Source organism: Papaver somniferum, unplaced genomic scaffold (assembly GCF_003573695.1).
Source record: "Papaver somniferum cultivar HN1 unplaced genomic scaffold, ASM357369v1 unplaced-scaffold_133, whole genome shotgun sequence".
NCBI classification, from domain to species: domain Eukaryota; kingdom Viridiplantae; phylum Streptophyta; class Magnoliopsida; order Ranunculales; family Papaveraceae; genus Papaver; species Papaver somniferum.
In genome coordinates, this window is record NW_020622492.1 from 8252619 (window position 1) to 8275150 (window position 22532).

The window sequence follows — 22532 nt, forward strand, 5'->3', positions numbered from 1 at the left end:
ATAATTTTTGTTATTATAATTTAAAGTAAATTACACAAACGTTAACTCCGCTTTACTTGATAGTGATCCTATAGAGTTTGGTTAAGTCCGAAACTGTTATCAAGTATTCACACTTTGGTAGTCGTATTATCTCGATCTCGTATCCATATACAATCACACAAAGTGTGAATACCGATTTGTAATATTGTCTCGATTTTGTCCATAGACAATCACTTTCGGTAAGAGGACTTATAGGTGGATAAATAAAAGATTGTGGTGTATTTGGGTACCCTCATCTTTTCAAACATGGTAATACCATGTGGGAAAATATATTTCATAAATATGAAGAATAAACCATAAGTATCAATTATCGTGATGCAAAATAGTTGTCAGACACTTCATTGTAATCAATATGGAAGTAACCGCTTATGTTGGATTGATAATGCCAAGAGAGGCCGGGAGAGTGGTCTTTTGGATGTTGATGTTGAAAGGCAGGTTGTACAGAGTGGCGGTGAAAACATGGCAAACAGTTCGCTTTCGAAAGTTGTTATCATATTTTAAAGGTGTTGAACAAATATAATCCAGAAGTGTTAGCAGGTAATCAAAAAGTACTTGAAAGGTCACCATATAATTCTTCTCCCTCAACACCAAATTATTCACCATTTTCACCAGGTTCATCAAACTCTTCACCAGATACCCCAAGAAGCCCAAATGTGAACTTAGTTCTCAATAATGATGATGGTAAGAGAAAACTTCCAGGGAGGAACATTGCCAGAATGGCTAGAAAATTAGCTCAAGAAGGAGGAATTTCCAATGGATTTAACATGGTAGAGTTTATGGAATATCAGAAGACCGTCGAGAAGCAAAGAGCAGTTGATAGGAAATATCAAAACAGAGAGAGTAAATCTCAAGAAAAATTTGGGTTTGACTATGACAAGCATAACATTCTTCAAGCTAACACTTTAATTATGAACGCCTAGCAAAAACATGTGTGGCAAATCGAATTTGACAGGATTCAAGCACAGATTGAACAACAAGCTGGATTTACTAACAACCAACCTGGTGGTGATGATGATGAGGATGAGTTCGATGATGAGTTCAATGTAGTAGAACCTCTAGATGGTTGATGTATTAATTTAAGTTTTAATTTGAAGTATTGCATTTTAATTTGATATGTTGTTATTGCATTCTACTTAATATTAGTTTGAAATGAAAAGTTTATTAATTTGATATGTTGTTGCAGTCTACTTAAATAAATTTCTCATATTAACTTAAACCAAAATACATAACTTAATAATTAAACCAAAATACATAACTGAATAATCACTTTCTTCCATGCTCTGCACAAAGATTCATTCTCATATCATCTCTTAAACTGTCATACAAATTCTGGTTCTGAATGTAATTAGTCATTTGAGCATAATTCCTTGCAGGGACGCCTCTTTGTGGTTGAATCTCTGGCCTCAAATCTTCATCTTCATAGTTAGTCCACTCCTAATCACGACGGGTTTCCTGAATTACCATGTTATGAAAAATTATGCAAGTGAGCATAGTCTTGTGCATTTCACGAGAACTCAACCCACGATATGGTCCACAAATGATAGCGAACTTTCTCTTCAAAATTCCAAAGGCGCGTTACATATCCTTCATCAATGCCATTTGGCGATTGTTAAAATGGCGGTATGAATTTCCCAATGCACCGACAGGGGGATGAAGGTAACATTGAACCATGGTGGACCATTTTGGGTAAATACCATCCGTAAGATAATACCCATGAGAGTACTGATGGTCGTTGATCCGACTTGGGGAAAAATTCCATACTTCAGATCTTCAAACAGAGGCGACTTGTGCAAAACATTAATATCATCTTGTGCATTTCACAAGAGATCAACCCACGATATGGCCCACAAATGATAGCGAACTTTCTCTTCAAAATTCCAAAGGCGCGTTCCACATCCTTCCTCAATGCCATTTGGCGATTGTTAAAATGCCGGTATGAATTTTCCAATGCACCGGCAGGGGGATGACGATAACATTGAACCAAGGTGGACCATTTTGGGTAGATACCATCCGCAAGATAATACCCATGAAAGTACTGATGTTCGTTGATCATGAAACAGACTTGGGGACAAATTCCATACTTCAGATCTTCATACATAGGCGACTTGTGAAAAACATTAATATCATCTTGTGCATTTCACGAAAACTCAACCCACGATATGGCCCACAAATGATAGCGAACTTTCTCTTCAAAATTCCAAAGGTGTGTTCCACATCCTTCCTCAATTCCATTTGGCGATTGTTAAAATGCCGGTATGAATTTCCCAATGCACCGGCAGGGATGACGGTAACATTGAACCAAGGTGGACCATTTTGGGTAATACCATCCACAAGATAATACCCATGAGAGTACTGATGGTCGTTGATACAGGTGTGTCCGTACGCATTTAGGGAACTTAGTTACCCTCAAGCTAAGTTGAGGGAAGAATTAGGGATGCACATGGGTTGAATTGGGTCGGGTTTGGCCTCACCCACCACCCAACCCACTGATGGTGGGTAACAGAAGTTGTCACCCATGTGCGGGTAACCCACCATCCACCCGATCAAACCCACTATTTTATGGTTGCGGGTGACAACTTCTGTTACCCACCATCAGTGGGTTGGGTGGTGGGTGAGGCCAAAATATAGTGGGTTTGATCGGCTGGATGGTGGGTTACCCACCATAAAATATAATTAACATTACATTACAGTTACAGACATATTCTCTTTGCAGTTTCTACTTCATATACTGCGACTTCAGTTGATGGTAATATAGTATTACAGCTTGCTGCGAAGAAGAAACAAAATTGAAATAAGAATTAAGAACCCAGTCGAAATAATCCAACCCAAAATCAATCTTAGGAAACAAAACCCTAATTAGTAATTACAATGATTCCTAGTCTCACCTTCGGTTGTTGGTTTGTAACTATACTTGTGACGATGTTGATTGATGGTTGTTGGTGATGCTGTGATTTGATTTACAAAGCGAAGAGAAAGTGAAAAAAAAACTAAGTCTGAGAGGGAGAGAAGAGGCTGTCGCTGAAGGGAACTGAAGAGAAGTTAGTGATGATTAGGGTTAGGGTATTATATATCATTACTTCAGCGGTTATGGTTCATCTAGGATAGGTAATCTAAGGGTTAGAATTAATTTAGAAATATTTTGGAGGGTGGATGGGTTGGGTCGGGTGAGGGAAGCTGTCACCCACAGTCGACCCACCGTACGATGGGTTTTGATGTTGTGACCCATAATCGACCCGCTTCTAGATGGGTTGGGTCGGGTACGGGTAATTTCAGACGGGTGCGGGTTGGGTTGGTGGGTTGAGTCGGTTTTGTGCATCCCTAGGCATAATCCTATTCTAGGTAGGAATCCTTGTTTAGGCAGAATTCCTAGGTAGGGAAGAGTTTTGTTTTAGGAAATGCTTTTAGTTTAGGAAATAGATTCCTAATAGAAGTCCTTGGTCGGCTCAGTACGATGAAGGCTATAAATAGAGAGCTTTGGCTAATAGCTAAGGAAATATACTAGATACAAAAGAAAAGCTTGAAAAAGCTTGGAACAATACTTGTACAAGCTTAGCAAACAGTTTAAGGACAATCCACTGTTTAGAGAAGATTGTGACCATAAAAAAGAGAGAATTGTAATTGTTTTCTTGTTCATAATCTAGAGAAGATATTTTTCTTCGAATTACTACTTGTGTTCTGTTTTATAAGTTTCTCGTTTATTATTATTATGAATTCCGCCTTTATAGTAATAGCTACCAAGGTATAGAGATCAAAAAGTATCAAGTTGGCATCACGAGCAAGGTTAGTTTTTAGGGTAAATCCTTGTGGTTTATGGTTTTCACTAGATCTCTCTACATAAAGCTTGGTGTGGTACTCGAGAAGCTAGAAGACGTTAAGAAAACAAGGGGATCAAGGATGACGATGTCAGATGACGAACATAAGGAAAGAGAACCACAAACTATGGAAGAAAAGGTGGCTACGCTGCAAATAGGCATGAAGCTAATTCAAGTTACCATTAAGGAACTGAGTGAATGTATTCGTTCTCATACACCCAATCCTGAGACGAAGAAAAATATTACACCTTCACCTGAAGCTTCCGAAAAAGATGATTCGATATAAGACGATTCGGAAGAAAAAAAAGAAGAAGAAGAGGATGAAGAAAAGAAGAAAAGTGAGTTTCTTATAAGTCATACATCAACTAAACCTCATGGTAAGAATCTAAAAATTGATTTTCATGTTGATATCCTACTTTACGATGGGAGTGTCGATGTAGAAAAATTGGATGATTGGGTTGAACGTCTAGAGATGTATTTTTATTTCTTTGAATATGGTTCAAAGGAAAAGATTGCTTTCGCGGCACTGAAGCTCCAAAAGCATGCTCTAACCTGGTGGAAAGCTTATCAAAGAAAAAACCTATGTAAGGGAGTATTATCGTGGAAAAGATTCAAGGCAGTTGTAAGGAAACAGTTTTATCCGGTTGGCTACCTTGAGGAGAGATGGTTCAAGTGGTACAACTTGAAGAAGACCTACAACCAAACCGTGCAAGATAAAATTTCGGAATTTCATAATCAAGCTATGGTTTTGGATTTAGACTTGGAAGATTATGATATCTATATGAAGTATATCTCCGGGTTCCATGAGTATATAAGGAAGGAGTTGAAGATGTTTTCGGTAGATACTATCTCTGAAGCAAGCATAAAAGCTAATGCCAGTGAAGTCAGTCTTAAGAAATCTGATATTGAGGGAAACACCAAGGGGAAGTCTGGAGGTTTCATCGCTAAACGAGATGAAAGGATCAAAGAGGATAGGAAATCTAAAGACAAATAAGGTTTGATTTTCACTCATTACAAACAAACAAGACATGTTGTCGACAAGTGTTGGATGAAGTATCCTAATCTAAAACCAAAAGGGTTGTAGAAGAGAGAAGCCATGATGGAAACACTAGTCGCACAAGCTCCAATAGAATTCCAAGGACTAACTGAACCCAACTCAAAGCTCTCTCTTATGGCAGGAGAAAAATAAGGACATTTAAAAGACGACCTTAGGGAACGACTCTTCACAGTTAAGATGCATGTTAAGACAACACTTATAGATGTTGTTATTGTTCCGGGAATTCAGAAGAATTTACTTTCACATTCTTTGGTATAGAAGTTGGATTTGAAGACATTAAAAAACCTTATCCTTTAGGGTGGCTTCAAAAGGAAGGTGGGCTACAGGTTGCAGAGCAGTGTATGTTCAAGTTTTCTTTTGATGAGTCATACATTGATGAGGTTACATGCGATGTGGTTCCATTAGATCTTTGTCAGGTTGTACTTGTTAGATAGGAGAGACTAGAAGTATACCTTTACCAAAGATGGGAAAGCTTTTGTTATACGATCTATAGACTCTCCTCTTGATGGAGCGATCTTGATTACATCCACTCAGGCTAAACGTTTGGTGAATGCTAGTACAAAGTTCATTATCCTCGTGACCCGTTCTCTTATGGAGAAACCGAGTAGAGTTTTTTTAGAAACCATAACCAAAAAACAAGAAGACAACCTAGAAAGGTTGAAGATATTTGAACCACCATTACTAGATAATGATGGAGATGACAAGATGATCTTACTACGAGTAGAAGACTTAGGGTTTGATAGAGAGGAACCACTCAAGGAAGATTGCATATTGGAGGGAAGAGTGACCAAAACACGACAAGGAGAGAAAGAAGCTTTTCTAATTGGAAATTAAAGGTCAAGTTCCCAGCAAGCCAAGTGGTTTAACAAGGAAAAAGGGACTCTCGAGTTCCCTAACCTTCATTTTTAACTCTCACAAGAGTTCAAGTTCATAAAAGGGGGACCCATGATACAGGTGTATTCATACTCCTTTAGGGAACTTAGTTAACCTCAAGCTAAGTTGAGGGAAAAATCCTATTCTAGGAAGGAATCCTTGTTTAGGCAGAATTCCTAGTTAGGGAAGAGTTTTGTTTTAGGCAATACTCTTAGTTTAGGAAATAGATTCCTAATACAAGTCCTTGGTCGTCTGAGTACGATGAAGGCTATAAATAGAGGGCTTTGTCTAATAGCTAAGGACATATACTAGATACAGAAGAAAACCTAGAAAAAGCTTGGAACGATACTTGTACAAGCTTAGCAAACAGTTTAAGGATAATCCACTATTTATAGAAGATTATGAGCATAACAAAGAGAGAATTGGAATTGTTTTCTTTTTCATAATCTAGAGAAGATATTTTTCTTCGAATTACTAATTTTTTTTTTCTGTTTTCTAAGTTTCTCGTCTATTATTATTCTGAATTCCGCCTTTATAGTAATAGCTACCAAGGTATAGAGATCAAAATTTATCAGTCGTTGATCATGAAACATACTTGGGGACAAATTCCATACATCAGATCTTCAAACAGAGGCGACTTATGCAAAACTTTAATATTATCTTTTGCATTTCACGAGAACTCAACCCACGATATGGCCCATAAATGATAGCGAATTTTCTCTTCAAAATTCCAAAGGGGTGTTCCACATCCTTCCTCAATGCCATTTGGCGATTATTAAAATGCCAGTATGAATTTCCCAATGCACCGGCAGGGGGCTGACGGTAACATTGAACCAAGGTGGACCATTTTGGGTAGATATCATCCGCAAGATCATACCCATTAGAGTATTGATGGTCGTTGATCATGAAACAAACTTGGGGACAAATTCCATACTTCAGATCTTCAAACAGAGGCGACTTGTGAAAAACATTAATATCATTTTGTGAACCCGGAAGACCAAAAAAAAGCGTGTCATATCCAATAATCATAAGAAGCGACAGCTTCAAGGATAACGGTTGGTTCAGGATAATGACCCTTACATTGACCGGTAAATTAAACATGACATCCCTTCCATACCCGATGCATACATTCAAGACTACCTAGCATTCTTAGGAATCCCCTTTACTCATTCTCCCTCAATATTTGTCTAACATCTTCCTCGGTCGATTTTAATAAACATGTTGGACCAAAATGATTAATCATCACAAAATAATGAAAGGTAAGTGAATGAAGTTGTTTTACCCATACGAAACTCGTTTGCATCCGCTGGTCTGACATAACCTAGAATCCTTGAAGCCGAATCAACTTTTTGTTCAGGACTATGACCTCTAATATTTAGTGCATCAAACTGATAATGAAATTGAAGTTCTACTCGACAAAGCTCTTTAATAATATTTTTCACCAGATGCCGAGGCATGCTGAATCGACCTTGGAAATCTCGATCAGAGTACACACAATTGGAAAGAAAATAATCATGCATCAGCTTCTGATGATAAAATTCCCTCCCTCGATACGTATAGCTTCTTGAGAATACTTCTTGTGGATCTGGAACTCTAGGTATTTGGCCCGTATGTACTAGCATCAAAGTGTTGATTAGTTTATTATCTTCAGCTTCCTCATCATCAAGTTCTTGCAACTGACTACAAGCTGTACAGACAGAACCTATGCAAGCTAAGCTAATCCTTGATATTTTACGCGTCCTGATTTTACCTTTTCTGCATGGGAAAAGAGAGTTATCCATCTCCCTAGCCAGCAGGGATTTTCTTGTTCATATGTTGTGATCATCTCATGGTGAAATCTAAGATATAAGTAAAGAGGACGACTCACCTCGCTTTTTTCAGTTTGACGCGTCTCAAAGAGGGTAACGTCGACCGCTATATCTTATGGGTTTCAATATTGATTTAATTTTTGGCGCTTTCATGAGGAGAACATGTTAAACCAGCTCGCTAGCCGGATCATGGGTTCACGAGTTCCTGGTTGTGGCTATCTCGATAGGAGGCAATCAGCCTTGTCGTTCTCCATGCAGAGCGGGGGGCCAACCAGCACACAAGTATCAAACACCACTCATATGCCAACATGTATTGTCCATCAAACAACAACTATCTATCAACTCAATACAATTAAGGCAAGGGAAACACGAGACAAATTGTTCCACTTGGGACACACCAAACTCCCCAAAATAGATTCACCCTGCCAACACGAGGGTTTTGAAGTTTTTAAGGAGTTATTTTTATTTGTGAGTCTGTCTAATACTCTTTCTGTACTTTCTTCCCTAATGTTTTTCCTTCGAAAAATACTAATTATATTAATAGGACCGATTCAAGATCGGCATCGTTACATGGCATTTGCCAAACAAATAACAAAATTCAAGATTGGTACATTTTCAGTTAAGCAAACAACAATATTAAAGACTGTTACATAATCAATTAAGCAAACAACAAGATTCAGGACCATTTCATAATCTTTATCATAATTTTCTTGTTGGAATAGATAATCCAGTTCCACCATCTCAACCGAACTCCACCCTAGTCTAGTAAACCAAGATCCAAGTAACTAAACTAGGTTAATTGGCGTTGTTAGTTATGCTAAGAACAAAACTAAACAAGTAACAACATTACAAGTGAACCAACCATTTCCTAAGGTTTTGTTGGAAAATAAAACTATCTAATCTTAAATAATTTTCTAAGGCATATTCCTATGCACATGTCAAACAACATAGTTTGCCACTTTTGCACCCGATAAGGGTATGTAAAAGTGGCAAACGTAAGTGCCTAAGTATCAAAAATACCACTTAGGTATACGCGACAGAGTCTCTAGCGAGCGTTTGGGACTCCACCGCTCAATGGTATGGACATTGCCAACTCTAATATTTCAATCGTTTATCTGTTTGATCATCGCTCAGTAGTTCCTCATCCAACATCCATAAATTCCCCCTATAAATACTCATTTTAAAGATCATTTGAACTCACACCATAATTTCTAAATCTCTCTAGAATTTCTCAACCTCTAACTATTCTTCTAATCTAAAACAAGATAAATTAATCACACCTTCTCTACATTTCTTAATTTCTTATAATATGGATTATCAATCTCAATCTCAAGGAAAAGGTAAAAAAAAAATTGACACAGTTCGGGGTCTAAAAATTACTGTCTCTGAAGATGAATGCATTTGCCGTAATTATGGTTCACAACAACATAGTAACGCCATGTGGATAACATATTTATCAAATACCAAAAATAAAAAATGAACATCAATGATCGTGATGCGACTGGGTTGGCGCAACGCTTCATTACAATCAATATGGAAGTTTCCTCTTATGTTGCTGCGATAATGCAAGCCAGAAGAGGCTGGGAGAGTGGTTTTGTGGAAAAACAATGTCGTATAGACTGGCAACGAAAAAATTGAAAAAAATTCTAATTCGAAAGTTGTTATCATATATTAAAGGTGTCGAACAAATATAATCCAGATGTGTTAGCAGTTAATCAGTAAGTGCCTGAAATATCACCATAGAATTCTTCTCCTTCAACACCAAATTCTTCACAATTTTCACCAGGTCCATCAAATCCAACTTCTTCACCTGATACTGTTGGATAAATGCTCGGTTGAGCCCATAATTTTTTCCATCTCAAGCTTGTTGTCAATGTTAGATGATGAAAACTATATCTTGATTTCTAGTCTACTATGCCGAGTTTCGGACTAGGTTAGAATTTGGTATCAACGAAGATATTTGGAGAATTTTTTTTATCGGGTATGTGAAGAATGAATCATTTTATTTTATTCACTATCTCACCATTCTATCATTTGGGACTGTGTCGTATGAATTCTAGTAGATTCACAAAGAAGAAAATTTGAGTCAAGCTTGCCTTGTTAAAAATCTCGAAATATGATTCAAGCATAGATGTTCAAAGTTCCTTAACAATATTAGTTCAAAACAATTCTTTGTTCGAGAATTAATTTGTGGATACATTGAAAATTTCCCATGCAAGTGATTTTATATTTTGGGTATGTTTCAAACATTATAAGAGATAATTCATGAACTTCTGATATTTCTGCTCAGAGTAGGTATATGATTTCTAATCCATAGATATCTGATTTCAAAAATACAGGGAAGGTTGACGAACCAGTTTGCAAACCATAGATATCTGATTTCAGAAATACAGAGAAGGTTGGCGAACCAGTTCGCAAACCGCAAGTTCAGTTGAGAACAATTCATGAACCATGGTGAACTGAATTTTTGGTGTTGGTATAAAAAGCTTAAGGTTCGCGAACCTAGTTCACGCACTGTGTCCATCTGAATTCACAAACCGTGTATGGTTGGAGATCCCAGTTTGCGCATATATCTAAGTTCTCGAGCCGATTAGGATTGGTGAACCCGGTTCACTAACCGTAGCTCCCTGACTCGTGAAGTTTAGCCTTATGGTTCACGAACCGTTTCACCAACGGTCCCAATATAATTTAACAGATGCTCAAAAAAATATTTTTTTAAATATGTTTAGCATTGCTGTGACTCTCATAACCACTTATAAGATTTCATCGATCACTAAAACACTTATGTGTGCCCATCATGATTAAACTCTTAGGTGTTTAAATGAACATCAATTTTTTTATAGTTCGAAAGGCATATTTGCAAAAACAGAACAATCATTGTACACGGTTCCGTAATCAGACCAATGTGTATATTCTTCCATTGTATTTTCAAGGCTAATTCTCACATGTTTTAATTGAAACCCTAATAATAGTTTCATCTAAACAGAGAAAGTATTTGCTTGATTCTCAAGTTATCTTAGCTTGAATTCTAAGCAATCCCTGACACTTTGTGTGTCCTGGTTGATATCTAGAGTCGTCCTCTATGATCCTAGGTTTCCATTGAGAAACATAATTATGTTTATGACCGAAAGACTTCGCTTTAAGGATTCGTGAATCCGGGTCCGAATATCTTTACCTTAATAGTTTGTGTATCCTAATCTTGTTTTTTTGTTATGGAGGTTCTCGTAATCTCTTTTAGGCATGATGGATAGAAATAGAAAATTTTCTTCGTCTCAGACTTTGCGATTCCTCGAGATAGATACCTGAAAACTATTCTTAAGTGATAATTTTAAGATTGTTCTTAAGAGATGGTAAAAGATCCAGGCTTCTCATCTAACTGAGTGTACGTGTTACGGATTGTGAGGCTTGCTAGCTTTGTCTATTGCAAATAGATTCCAAAGCCTTGATATTTGATCTTAGGAGATATCAAATATGATTATATGTTAGAGGAAGATTGGTATCAAAAGTCTTCACTGAGGTTGAAGCAACTCTTAGGCTATAAAGGACGTCATCTAAGAGAATCAACTACGTAAAGCCTTGCGAGGTTCAAGAAACGTAAGGATCGCGTCTGTAACTGAATCGCTTGGAGGGTGGATTCAGTCTCAACCAAATTCCAGTCCAAAGTCTGTTAGTAGGCTAGTGTCTATAGCGGCTTAATAAAGTTTGGTATTCAAATCTGGACGAGGTTTCGAAGTTTTTCTGCAGTTGCGGTTTGCTCGTTAACAAAAATTCAGGTGTCTTGTGTTTTCCCTTTTCCGCAATATATTATTTTTATTTATAATTGGATTTATGCAATTTGTACATATTCAATCTTAATAGATGCATCCATCTAATTATGATCGATTACGAGACTTTTTTCTTGTAGAATTCATATCTTGAAAGATAGATAACAAGTTTATAACTTGGCAGAATTCCTATTGGATTATTCAGATACGACTAGATTGATATTGGATATTGATTTTTGGGATCGTCCAAGTACTCTTCTTAATAATCAGTTTCAAGGACTCCTTTGTCTATATACATAATGACTGAGAATCGATAGAGATATAAACTCTATATACATATATTGTCAAGGATCATTAAGTTGGTGTACTTGCAATTGTATTAGGTTTTGTCCTTACAGGTTTCCGAACAAAAACGTTGGTGGTATATTTGGTACCCTCTTATTTTTAATTGGTATCAGAGTAGGCAAACACCTTAGACCTAACAAGTCTTTTTTTTTTTGCTAAATCACCATTTTTATTTAAAATAAAGGAGCTAAAATGATGTTACGATAAGAGGAATAATAAAACAACCAAAAAGAAAAGAGTCTAACACTTTAAGGAAACTTTAACAGAATATATAGTATTTCCTGTGTGGCATCGCAACTTGTATTAAGTGAGCTGGTCTTCCAATGTGATGAATAAATTCTCCCATTTGTAGAGTTACTCCTTTATTAGCCAAACTGCCAGCATAGAAATTGATTTCTCTATAATAATGTTCATAAAAGATTTGGGATATAAGAGTTGTGGCTTTAAGCCATCTTGATTTAAAACACCATGGAATCTGCCCCTTCTAGAAATCTTCTACCACTGATTTTGAGTCTGATCTAATAATAATATTATCATGTTGCATTTTTACAGACCACTCAAGAGCCCAAATGATTGCAAGTGACTCAGCAATATAGTTTGAAGCAACTCCTATACCTCCTGAGATAGTACCAAGAACAGCACAAACATGGTCCCTTGTTATTATGCCAAAATCTGCAAGCCCTGGATTTCCTGCTGCAGCTCCATCACAGCAAAACAGAACAAATCCTTTAGGTGGATTCAACCAGATACACTCTTTAATAGCAGTGAATTTAATACTCATGTGACCCAATTGAAAGAAGTTTAAAATTTGGGAGTCATAGTCTTGACTCCATCTGTTTCCTTTCATCATGTACCCACCAAGGTGAACCAAGTATAGAATTCTGCTTATGAAATCATTTTCATTTGGTTGCACATTTTCAAACATAATCCTATTTTTAAGAAACCAGAGTTCTCTCATGATGCAGAAAGCTGCAGTAGTCCATATTTCTCTGACTATGGGACTATGGTTTTTTGCACAATGTATGATGTTTTCAAATGAAACAGGAATAGGAAAGTTGAAAATGTTACCTAACCACTTCCAAATTTTTAAGCTGAAGTTGCAGGACCATAGAAGGTGAGGCATGCTATCTTGATTTTGCTTGCAAACAGAGCACATAGAAGCAATATAATAACCTTGAGCAACTTTCATTTGATCATCTACATAGACTTCTTGTTGAATCTTCCAAATATTGCTTGATATACCAGGGTACAAAAAGGATTTCCATATGTGAGAAGGCCAATGAATGATTGGTTATTTATGCCATACTTTGTTAACTGCTGCAGCTGTTGAAAATTTTCCCTTCATGTCACCACTCCAAATGATCTCATCTAGGGTGCCATTTACTATTGGCAAGGGCATGGAAATAAAGCCTTATAATTCAATGGGTATAACCCATTCATTATTCTGTAGTAAATCCTTAACTTTCATCTGAAAGTTATTCTTGACATGGTCAGTAAAACCAATTCTGTCAATTAGTGGACCTTCACCAGTCCAAGTATCAAACCAAACTGAGATGTTGTCACCTTTGCCAATAATCCATCTGACATCATTCTTGAGAGACTGCCAATCCCATTTAAACCCAGGCCAAACTGATGATAGTTTCCATTGTGAGGTCCATTGCCCATTTTTATCTTGAAATTTAGCTGCAAAAAACAGAGACCATTCCTCTTTGGATGTTTTCAGCTTCCACATCATCTTCATTAACAATGCTTTATTAACATTAGACAATATACTAATGCCCAATCCACCTTCATTGAAGGGAGTACAAACTCTTCTTTAAGAAATGGTTTTTGTTTTTCTAATTTCTGCATCTCCAGACCATAAAACATTTCTCATAATTTTTTCACACTGCTTAGTTATTGAAATGGGCCATCTGTATATAGTCGTGTTGTACATAGGAATGCTACTGAGCACATATTTAATTAAGATTAATTTGTCATTAAAAGATAGTAATTTGCATTTCCAAACTACAAGATAGTCTTGCATCATTTCAACCATAGACCACACAGATGTAGATTTAATTCTTCCTGGATGAATGATGACTCCCAATTATTTATTTGGAAATGATGTGAGTTCCATGTGTAACATATCTGATATCTGAGATTTTCTAATCAATGAGCATCCATCAACAAAGCATTTACTCTTGCTCTTGTTAATGATTTGTCCCGAGCAACTTTAATAATCTTCAATCAGTTTTAAGAGATTTTCTACCCTTTTTTTTGAATCATTACTGAACAGAAAGATATCATCAGCAAAAAGTAGGTGTTTAGGGGCAATACCTTTTCTTATCACCATTGACTGTATCTTTTTGGTTTCCACCATCTTTGTTAAGCCTTTGCTTAGAACCTCCTCCATGAGAACAAATATAATTTGAGATAATGGATCCCCTTGCTTGAGTCCTCTATTCATTGAAAAGAATCCATTTGGTCCTCCATTAACCATCACAGATATTTTAGCAGAAGAGAGAAGTACTTTTAACCAATCACACCAAGCCACAAAAAATCCATATTTTTGAAGAACTTTGAATAGAAACAGCCAACTCACTGAGTCATATGCTTCAGAGATATCAAGTTTCAGACTTAAGTTGCCTCCTCTCCTTTTTTTCTTCATCTCATTTACTAGCTCAGAGGCTAAAAAAATCTTCTCATGAATATTTATACCCTTAATATATGCTACTTGTTGAGGAGACACTAGCTTATTCATAAGACTTGCCATTCTAAGTGAAATGATTTTGGTGAATACCTTATAGCTGAAATTGCTAAGACTAATTGGTCTAAATTGATTTGGTTTTTTTGCACCTTGCACTTTAGGTAAAATAACCAAAAATTTAGAATTCAAACCTTTGGGTATATACTTTCTTTTCCAGCAGTATTGAACAACATTTATGAAGTCATGTTGTATAATTTCCCAACAAGCTTTGTAGAACATCCTTGAAGAACTATCTGGGCCAGGTGCATTATCACCATCCATTGCAAAAACTACAACTTTAATCTCATCTGCTTCAGGAGTAACTTCAAGCATAAATTGATCAGATTCAGTAATAATGTTTGTAATGACATCAAGAATATCTTCACTAATTTCCACAGCCTGTTCTTGAAATCTTTTTTCAAAAAAATCAACAAGAATGTCAGCAATTTTTGTTTGATCAGAGATTAAATTATCATTTTCATCCTCCAATTCACAAATATCATTTCTTGTTTGTTTAATTTTAATATTTGAATGAAAGAAATTTGTATTTGCTGAACCCTCCATTACCCACTTTACTCTGGATTTTTGTTTCATCATAGTGCTATAATGAGTTTCTCTGGAGTTGAGATCATTTTGAGCAGTAACTAAATCATGCAAGGCTTGTTCATCATGAGGATTCTTATTTGAAATTTCCATTTTATCTTTGAAATTCTTTTCTGCTTCTTGAATCTTGACCTTAACATCACCAAAGGCTCTCCAGTTCCAATCCTTGAGAATTTGTTTGAGATGTTTACGCTTTTGCATAAAAATATAGGGAGCATCACCATGAATTTGTATTGCCAAGCTGTCTTGCACTACTGACATGAAAGAAGAATGTTCTAACCATATTTTTTGAAATCTTAGAGGTACATTTTTTGGTTTTGGAACACTTGCACATCCACCTAATAGTGGAAAGTGATCAGAAGCAACTCTGAGTCCCACTTTATACCCCCAATCACTAAAAATCTGTAACCACTTCATGTTAAACACTACTCTATCAAATATTACTTTTATGATCATTAGTCTCATTATGAGTAACCATATATTGCATTCCTGGTAAATTTAGTTTACTACAAAAAGAAGAAGAACACTTAATTTTTGGTTCTGCAATCCAAACAAGAGTTGGATTGAATTGGTTAACTAAAGAATGTGATTTCTGTCGAGCCTTAATCCTTCTAAGGCCCCTTATGTTCCAAAAGATGATTTTCATGGTTTGGTGTGGAGGTTTTTAGGACCTCCATTGCCAACATTTCTTCTAAAATTATATTTATGTGCTACAAGATTAATAAGCTTCTCACCAGAACTATTACCTGGAATGATATTTTTGACTACTTCATTGTGACATTTGGAACTAAGCTGCTCATCTGCATTAATTTCTGAATTGCTATTATTAGAAGCTGCATTAATTTTCTTCTCACATGCTGAGGTTTTAACTACTGGAGACCAAGTAGTAAATGGAACTGATTCTGAGCTGACCTTTTCTGATCCAGTATCTATGAATTTAACTACACTGTTCTCTAGTTCAGTGACTGCAGCAATCTGGAGTAATTGATGTGGAACTAACTCAACAGGGATATCCTCATTAATGATCTCTCCTTATTATTTATCTTCACCAGACTCTAAAACATGAAATCTTCCTCCTACTAAATTAGTATTGATTGTATTATTAGCATGTTGTGTAATTATAGGGGAAATATTGGTAATGAGAGAATCACTTTCTGGTTGCTGTTGTGGAACTGAAGTAGAAGTAGAAGTATTAGGTTGTACCTTTGATGGAGAGTTTTCAACTTCTGATCTATCACAAATATCAAAAGGAGTATGTGGAATTTCTGCACTTACTTTATGCAGATGTGGAACTTTTACAGAACTAGCTTTAGACTGATATGAAGTTCTGCTTTCACCCTGAATTTTATTCTGCTCATTTCTACATTCAGCTGTTAGATGTCCAATAATCTTGCAGTGATGACAATATTTTGGAATCACAGGAATTGATATATTTTGAAAGAATCCTCCATATTTAGTACCAATCCATATTTTGTTAGGAATTGGTTGAGAAAAATACACCTCAACCAATACATTAGAATAATATCCAACTTCACACTTAGCAGTAGCAGAATCAATTTTGATAAGAGTACCAATCTCTTCATAAATAGTGAACAAAATCATTTCCTTCCAGAATTCTAAACCCAAACCAGGAAGACGAACCCAAACTTGAGCTTTAGATGTACGCTGATTTGATGGTCTAAAATTAGAAACCCAATTCCTGATCTGTAGTACTTGATTAAGGACCTCCCATTGACCCGATTTGATGAATCTTCGATCAGTTTCATTATCTAACTTAATAGCAAAGAAACCTCTTCCCAAAGGGATAAGTTTACAATCTCCAACTAGATTCCATTGTTGTCGCAAAATAACAGCATCATCCACAAATTTTATATGTTGTAAATATAATCTTCCTATTAAAGAAAACTTCCAAGGATTTAAACCTTCTTCAAATAAATCATCAGGCAGTTCAACAAATGGAACCTTCTGAGAATTCAAATTCTCATTAAAACCTAAATTATCTGAATGATTAGATTCATTACCAGGTGTTTTAGGACACGAATCCATGAGGAAACACCTGAATTAATGAACTTTAATCATTAAGACTGAAAATAATACAAGAGGAATCAAGATTTTTACCTGAATGATTATCTGAGAAGCACTTAGATCGAGAATTTGCGAAGAAAAAATTCACTGAGATTTTCTTCTTCAAGTGTAAGTATGAGACATATTTTTACTTATCACTCAGAATCCCACCCTAGACCTAACAAGTCTATGTTTGTGGCGATCTAAATTATGGACAAGAGTATGATCTCTGATAACGTATCACCAGTTATTGAAAGAACTATCATTATGGATTTTATTAATGATATCAGATCTTCTTTCCTCTCAGGATTAGGTGAACATTTTGTTTCCATAAAACAGTCCATTACTGACAATTTTTATCCCTATTGTCCTACTGATGAGTCTGACTCGGAAGTGGAAGTGCTGAGATTCTTAAACGTCTTGGAATTCAGGCTTCTGAGGTCAATAGGCTGGAAAAAAAAGTCAACAATTATTGGTAAGGTTAATGAAAAGGATTCACGAATTAGGATTCTTTTCGAAGAAAATGCTGAAGTGGATATGCAAATTATTTCACTTGAGGCTCAACTTGATAAAAATTCCCTGGAAATTCAACTTCTGCTGGATACTCCTCCAACTCCATGTAGCACGTGTAAATATGAAAAATTATCCTTATCTATGGCTTAATTGAAAATAAAAAAGTTAGAGGAATTGATTTCCAATAATACTCATGAAAAACTCAAGTAAATCTTTTACAAGGTTATGTTCAAGGTATGACTACTTTCACAAAGGATGACAGTTAAGTTTCTCTGATCAAGAAAAAACTACATCTCCAAGAAGGAAAAGTTCTTGTACCAAGTCAATTTCAGCTGATCCCATCAAAGCTCTCTGCTACTTCTGTAACTCAGAAGGACATGTTCGTAGGAAGTGTAAGCTTAGATTGGAAAATAAACGATTTAAGTCTCTTCAAGATACCTTGAATATCATCTTAAAAGGAGTTACTGACATTCGAAAGACAAATCCATTGGTTTTCAAAGAAAGATACTGATTTACGCACCAAGGCACCTTACGGGAATGTTAGTACAACTTATTCATCCAATAGAATAAAAATCAAGAGGACTGGCACAGTTTGTTTGTTTTTTGCTCAATCACGGGATTTTTATTATTCATAAGAAAATTAAACGTATCTTACAAAAATCAGGGAATAAAAAGAAAGCAAAAAAGAAAATAACGAATGGAAAATGAAGACTCTAAAAGGAAAGGAAATACAGACTCTAATAGGCAAGGAAATAAGCTATCTGCAGAACCTATATTATTTTACACTAGGCATTTCAATGCGATGCAATGATTGTGGTCTTCCTATATGTAAATTTCTTTCTCCTGCTCTTAAATGTGCACCATCTTTTGCTAGACTGTCTGCAGAGAAGTTAACTTCCCTATACCTGTGATAATATTGGATTTCAGTTAAATTATTGCAAGCTTTAATCCATTTGTTGAAAATAAACCATGGCACCTTATTATTCTTGAAATCACTTATAACAACCTTTGAAATTGAACAAATAATGATGTGACTGCATTCGAATACATTTTCCATTCAATTGCACAGACTACTGCCATGATCTCAGCAATGTAGTTAGTAGCAACTCCTATCCCTCCTAATAAAGTACCCACCACCTGACATATATGATCTCTAGCTTTAATACCAAAACCAGGATTTACTGGATTACCCAAAGAGGCTCCTAAATCCGAAATCCAAAGTCATTTCCAGTAGCAAGTACCGGGTCGACTAGAGAAAAATCTCCTAAGAGTTGAACATGGGTTTTACGCCGGCCTATCCGAGCCTCGCACAACTTGCACTACGAAAAGCAACCCAAAGAGGCTCCATCACAGAAAAATAGAATATGACCTTCACTAGGAGGATTCCAAGAGCATTCTCTGATTTCTCCGTATTTAATGCATCTAGGTCCTAGCTTGAAGAAATCTATAATCTGTATATCATAATCCAGTTCCCATCTTGTCCCTTTCAACGCCACCCTCATGAACTAATTGCCATATTCTGCATTTAAATTTGTTTTCACAGGGAGATAAGTTATCAAAAAGGTACCTGTTTTTTTAGAACCACAATTCTCTTACAGTATAACATGATGCAGTCAGCCAAATCTCTTTGATTAGAGATCTTTTCTATTTAGCACTATTCCAGATATCATCAAAAGATAAGGGGTTATAAAAACCAAAAATGCTTCCCAGCCAAGACCATATTTTCACACTGAAACTGCAAGACCATAAAAGATGAGACATTGAGTCTTGATATGATTTACATATGCAGCATTTGGATACCATTTCAAAGCCTTGCTGTACTCTTTTAACATCATCCACATATATCCCTTGAATTACTTTCCAGACATTGATAGAAATGGAAGGATGCATAAATGACTTCCAGATCTTAGTAGTCCAGTGCAACTTTGGTTCTATCTCTCTAATTCTATTTACTGCAGAAGAAGTAGTAAGCTCACCCTTCACATCTCCAATCTAGAACAGTTTATCATTCCCACCACTTACTACTGGTAAGTCTCTATTTTCCAAAGTAGATCTTAATTCCTCAGGGATCATCCATACACCATGTTGCAATAAGTCTTGAACTTTCATATTTATATGCTCTTTTACAAAGTCATTCATTCCAGTAACCTCAATTAAGGGAGTTCCATCAATCCAGTTATCAAACCAAACAGATACTTTAGAGCCATCACCTATGCACCATCTCAAATCATCTTTCATACCGGTCCAATCTCATTTAAGTCCTGGCCAGACAGATGAAAATTTCCATTTCCACTGACCATTCTTATCTTTCTAGCAAAGAACATTTCCCAGTCTTCTTGAGAATGTAAAATCCTCCACATCATATTCATAAGGAGAGATTTATTAATCACTTCTAATCTTCTTATACCCAAACCACATTCTTCATAAGGTGTACAAACTTTATTCCAAGCTAGAGTAGAATATTTTCTACATTCAGCATCTCCAGTCCATAAGAAATTTCTAATTATCTTCTCACAAACTTTGATAACAGAAGAAGGCCATTTGTAGACAGACATGTTATAAATTGGTATACTTCATAGAACTTATTTTACCAAGACCAGTCTATCATGAAATGATAATATTTTACCTTTCCAGGAAGCTAGCTGACTTTGAAGCATTTCTACCATTGACCAGATGGTGGATGATTTTACTCTCCCGGCATTAGAATGACTCCAAGATACTTGTATGGGTTAAAGTTCCATGTGAAATAAATTATCTATCATAGATTTTATTGAATTGCTTGTCCCATCCACAAAACATTTGCTCTTTTCTCTGTTAATACACTTCCCTGAACTTTGCTGGTATTCACTTAGGAATTGATTTAAATGTTCCAAACCCATTTTATTCCCATTACAGAATATGAACACATCATCTACAAATAGTAGATGAGTGGGAGATATCCCTTTTTTTGTAACCATTGGTTGTATCTTCTGTTGTTCTATCAACTTTGTTAAACCCCTACTTAAAACTTCTTCCATTAAGACAAATAGAATAGGTGAAAGTGGGTCACCTTGTTTCAAACCTCTACCCACTGAAAATAATCCACATGGTCCACCATTTAACATTATTGAGATTTTGGCTGATTGAAATAAAGTCTGTAACCATCCACAACATTCTTGAAAGAAACCATACTTCTGCATGACTAAGAATAAGAAATCCCAGTTGATAATGTCATAGGCCTGAGAAATATCTAATTTTAAACCAACATTGCTACCTCTTCTTTTTGATCTCATCTCATTCACAAGCTCAGATGCTAGGAGAACCTGTTCATGAATATTTCTCCCCTTAATGAAGCCAACTTGTTGAGGAGAGATCAGTTTAGGCATCAATAAGTTCATCCTGTTAGTGATAATCTTTGTAAATATTTTGAAACATACATTACTTAATCCAATAGGTCTAAACTGAGCAGTTTTTTTTTTTTGCAATTTGTACCTTAGGAATGAGAGTCAAAAAATTGGAATTAATCCCTTTAGGAATGAATCTTCTTCTCCAGCAGAATTGGATAGCAGCCACTAAATCTTGTTTTATCACCTCCCAACAATCTCTATAGAACATCCCATAGAAACCATCTGGACCAGGTGCACTCTCAGTATCTATATCAAAGATGGTTGCTTTTATTTCTTCTTCTTCAGGAATAGAATCCAATTTTCTTTGATCTTCTACAATGACAACATTTGGAATAACTTCAAGTAAGGAATCATAAATAATGGCTTCTTTATATTGAAATTTCTCCTCAAAGTGTTTAACCAAAATCTCAGCAATTTTAGACTGATCAGAAATTATATTCCCATTATCATCTTCTATTTCACAAATAAGATTTATTAAATGTCTGATTTTTAGATTAGTATGAAAGAAATTAGAGTTAGAAGAACCTTCTTTTATCCATTTTACCCTTGATTTTTGTCTCAGTAATGTATTGTATTGAACTTCTCTATTATTATAAACATTCTGAGCTTCCACTAATTTACTCAATGCATCTTCATTCTCTGGATTAGCATCCGAAGTAATCATTGCTTCATTTACCTTTTGTTCAACCTCTTTTATTTTCACTGTTACATCACCAAATAATGCCAGTTCCACCACTTCAAGAATTATTTCAATCTCTTAAGCTTTTGTTACCAAATAAAAGCAGGATCACCAGTTATATTCCTTCCAATTTGCATCTAATGCTTTCATGAATTCTGGATGAGATAACCACATTTTTGGAAATTTTAAAGGAGTATTATGGGGCTTTGGTATATTCACACAACCTCCAAACAAAAGAGAATGATCAGAAGCTATGCGAAGGCCAACTTTATAACCCCAGTCACTAAACTTTTGCAGAAACTTCGAATTATAAACCAATCTGTCTAGATTACAAAGTATTCTATTACCCCCTTGCTGAAAATTAGACCATGAGAATTGTAGACCATTCTTAGGAGCATGAATTAACTCACATTTATCTAAGCAATTATTGAAATCTAGCATAGCTCTTCTCTTTGGTTTTCTCCCCATATTTTTTCTTCTTCTGATGAAACTACATTGAAATCACCTAGTACTATCCAAGGTAGTTGAAGGTCACTTACCATCTCCATATCTGACCATAGGAATATTCTATGATTAACATCCACATGTACATGTACTCCAGATACTAAAACACCACCTACATTCACTGTTAACATCTGACTAGACATTGAAGTAACAGAAGGAGTAGTTATGGCTGAATTCCAGAATAACCATATATTACCCTTTTTATTAAGAACTAAATTATGAATCACCATTTTATGCATACCATGCAGATTTAATTTATTCCAAAAATCATAATTATAGAAAATTTTAGGTTCCGCAATCCAAACTAAAGTAGGATGAAAATTGTTTACATAAAACCACAGCTTATCTTGGGCCCTC

General features: G+C 35.7%; 3 protein-coding genes across 3 annotated transcripts; all 3 read right to left on the reverse strand.

Annotated features, from left to right (window-relative positions):
* Positions 1-12182: 12182 nt before the first annotated feature.
* Positions 12183-12887, reverse strand: LOC113333588. The gene has a single exon (XM_026580011.1). It carries the CDS (start codon positions 12885-12887, stop codon positions 12183-12185), a length of 705 nt encoding a protein of 234 aa, XP_026435796.1.
* A 222-nt stretch (positions 12888-13109) lies between these two features.
* Positions 13110-15446, reverse strand: LOC113333589. Its single transcript, XM_026580012.1, has 2 exons — positions 13950-15446; positions 13110-13433 (listed from the first exon to the last, which is right to left on the reverse strand). The coding sequence occupies exons 1-2, from the start codon at positions 15444-15446 to the stop codon at positions 13110-13112; spliced, it is 1821 nt and encodes a 606-aa protein (XP_026435797.1).
* Positions 15447-15671: 225 nt separating this feature from the next.
* LOC113333590 lies at positions 15672-17075 on the reverse strand. The gene is made up of 2 exons (XM_026580013.1): positions 16092-17075; positions 15672-16004 (listed from the first exon to the last, which is right to left on the reverse strand). The coding sequence occupies exons 1-2, from the start codon at positions 17073-17075 to the stop codon at positions 15672-15674; spliced, it is 1317 nt and encodes a 438-aa protein (XP_026435798.1).
* Positions 17076-22532: the final 5457 nt, after the last annotated feature.

Coding starts and splice junctions, on each gene's coding strand:
- LOC113333588 (XM_026580011.1), bottom strand. CDS start 12,887: ATGAAAGTTGCTCAAGGTTATTATATTGCTTCTATGTGCTCTGTTTGC.
- LOC113333589 (XM_026580012.1), bottom strand. CDS start 15,446: ATGAAGTGGTTACAGATTTTTAGTGATTGGGGGTATAAAGTGGGACTC. Junction 13,434..13,949: donor GTAATGATTCAAAAAAAAGG/GTAGAAAATCTC, acceptor TTGTTAATGAAG/ATGATGTGGAAGCTGAAAAC.
- LOC113333590 (XM_026580013.1), bottom strand. CDS start 17,075: ATGGATTCGTGTCCTAAAACACCTGGTAATGAATCTAATCATTCAGAT. Junction 16,005..16,091: donor TAGTAGGAGGAAGATTTCAT/GTTTTAGAGTCT, acceptor CAATTACTCCAG/ATTGCTGCAGTCACTGAACT.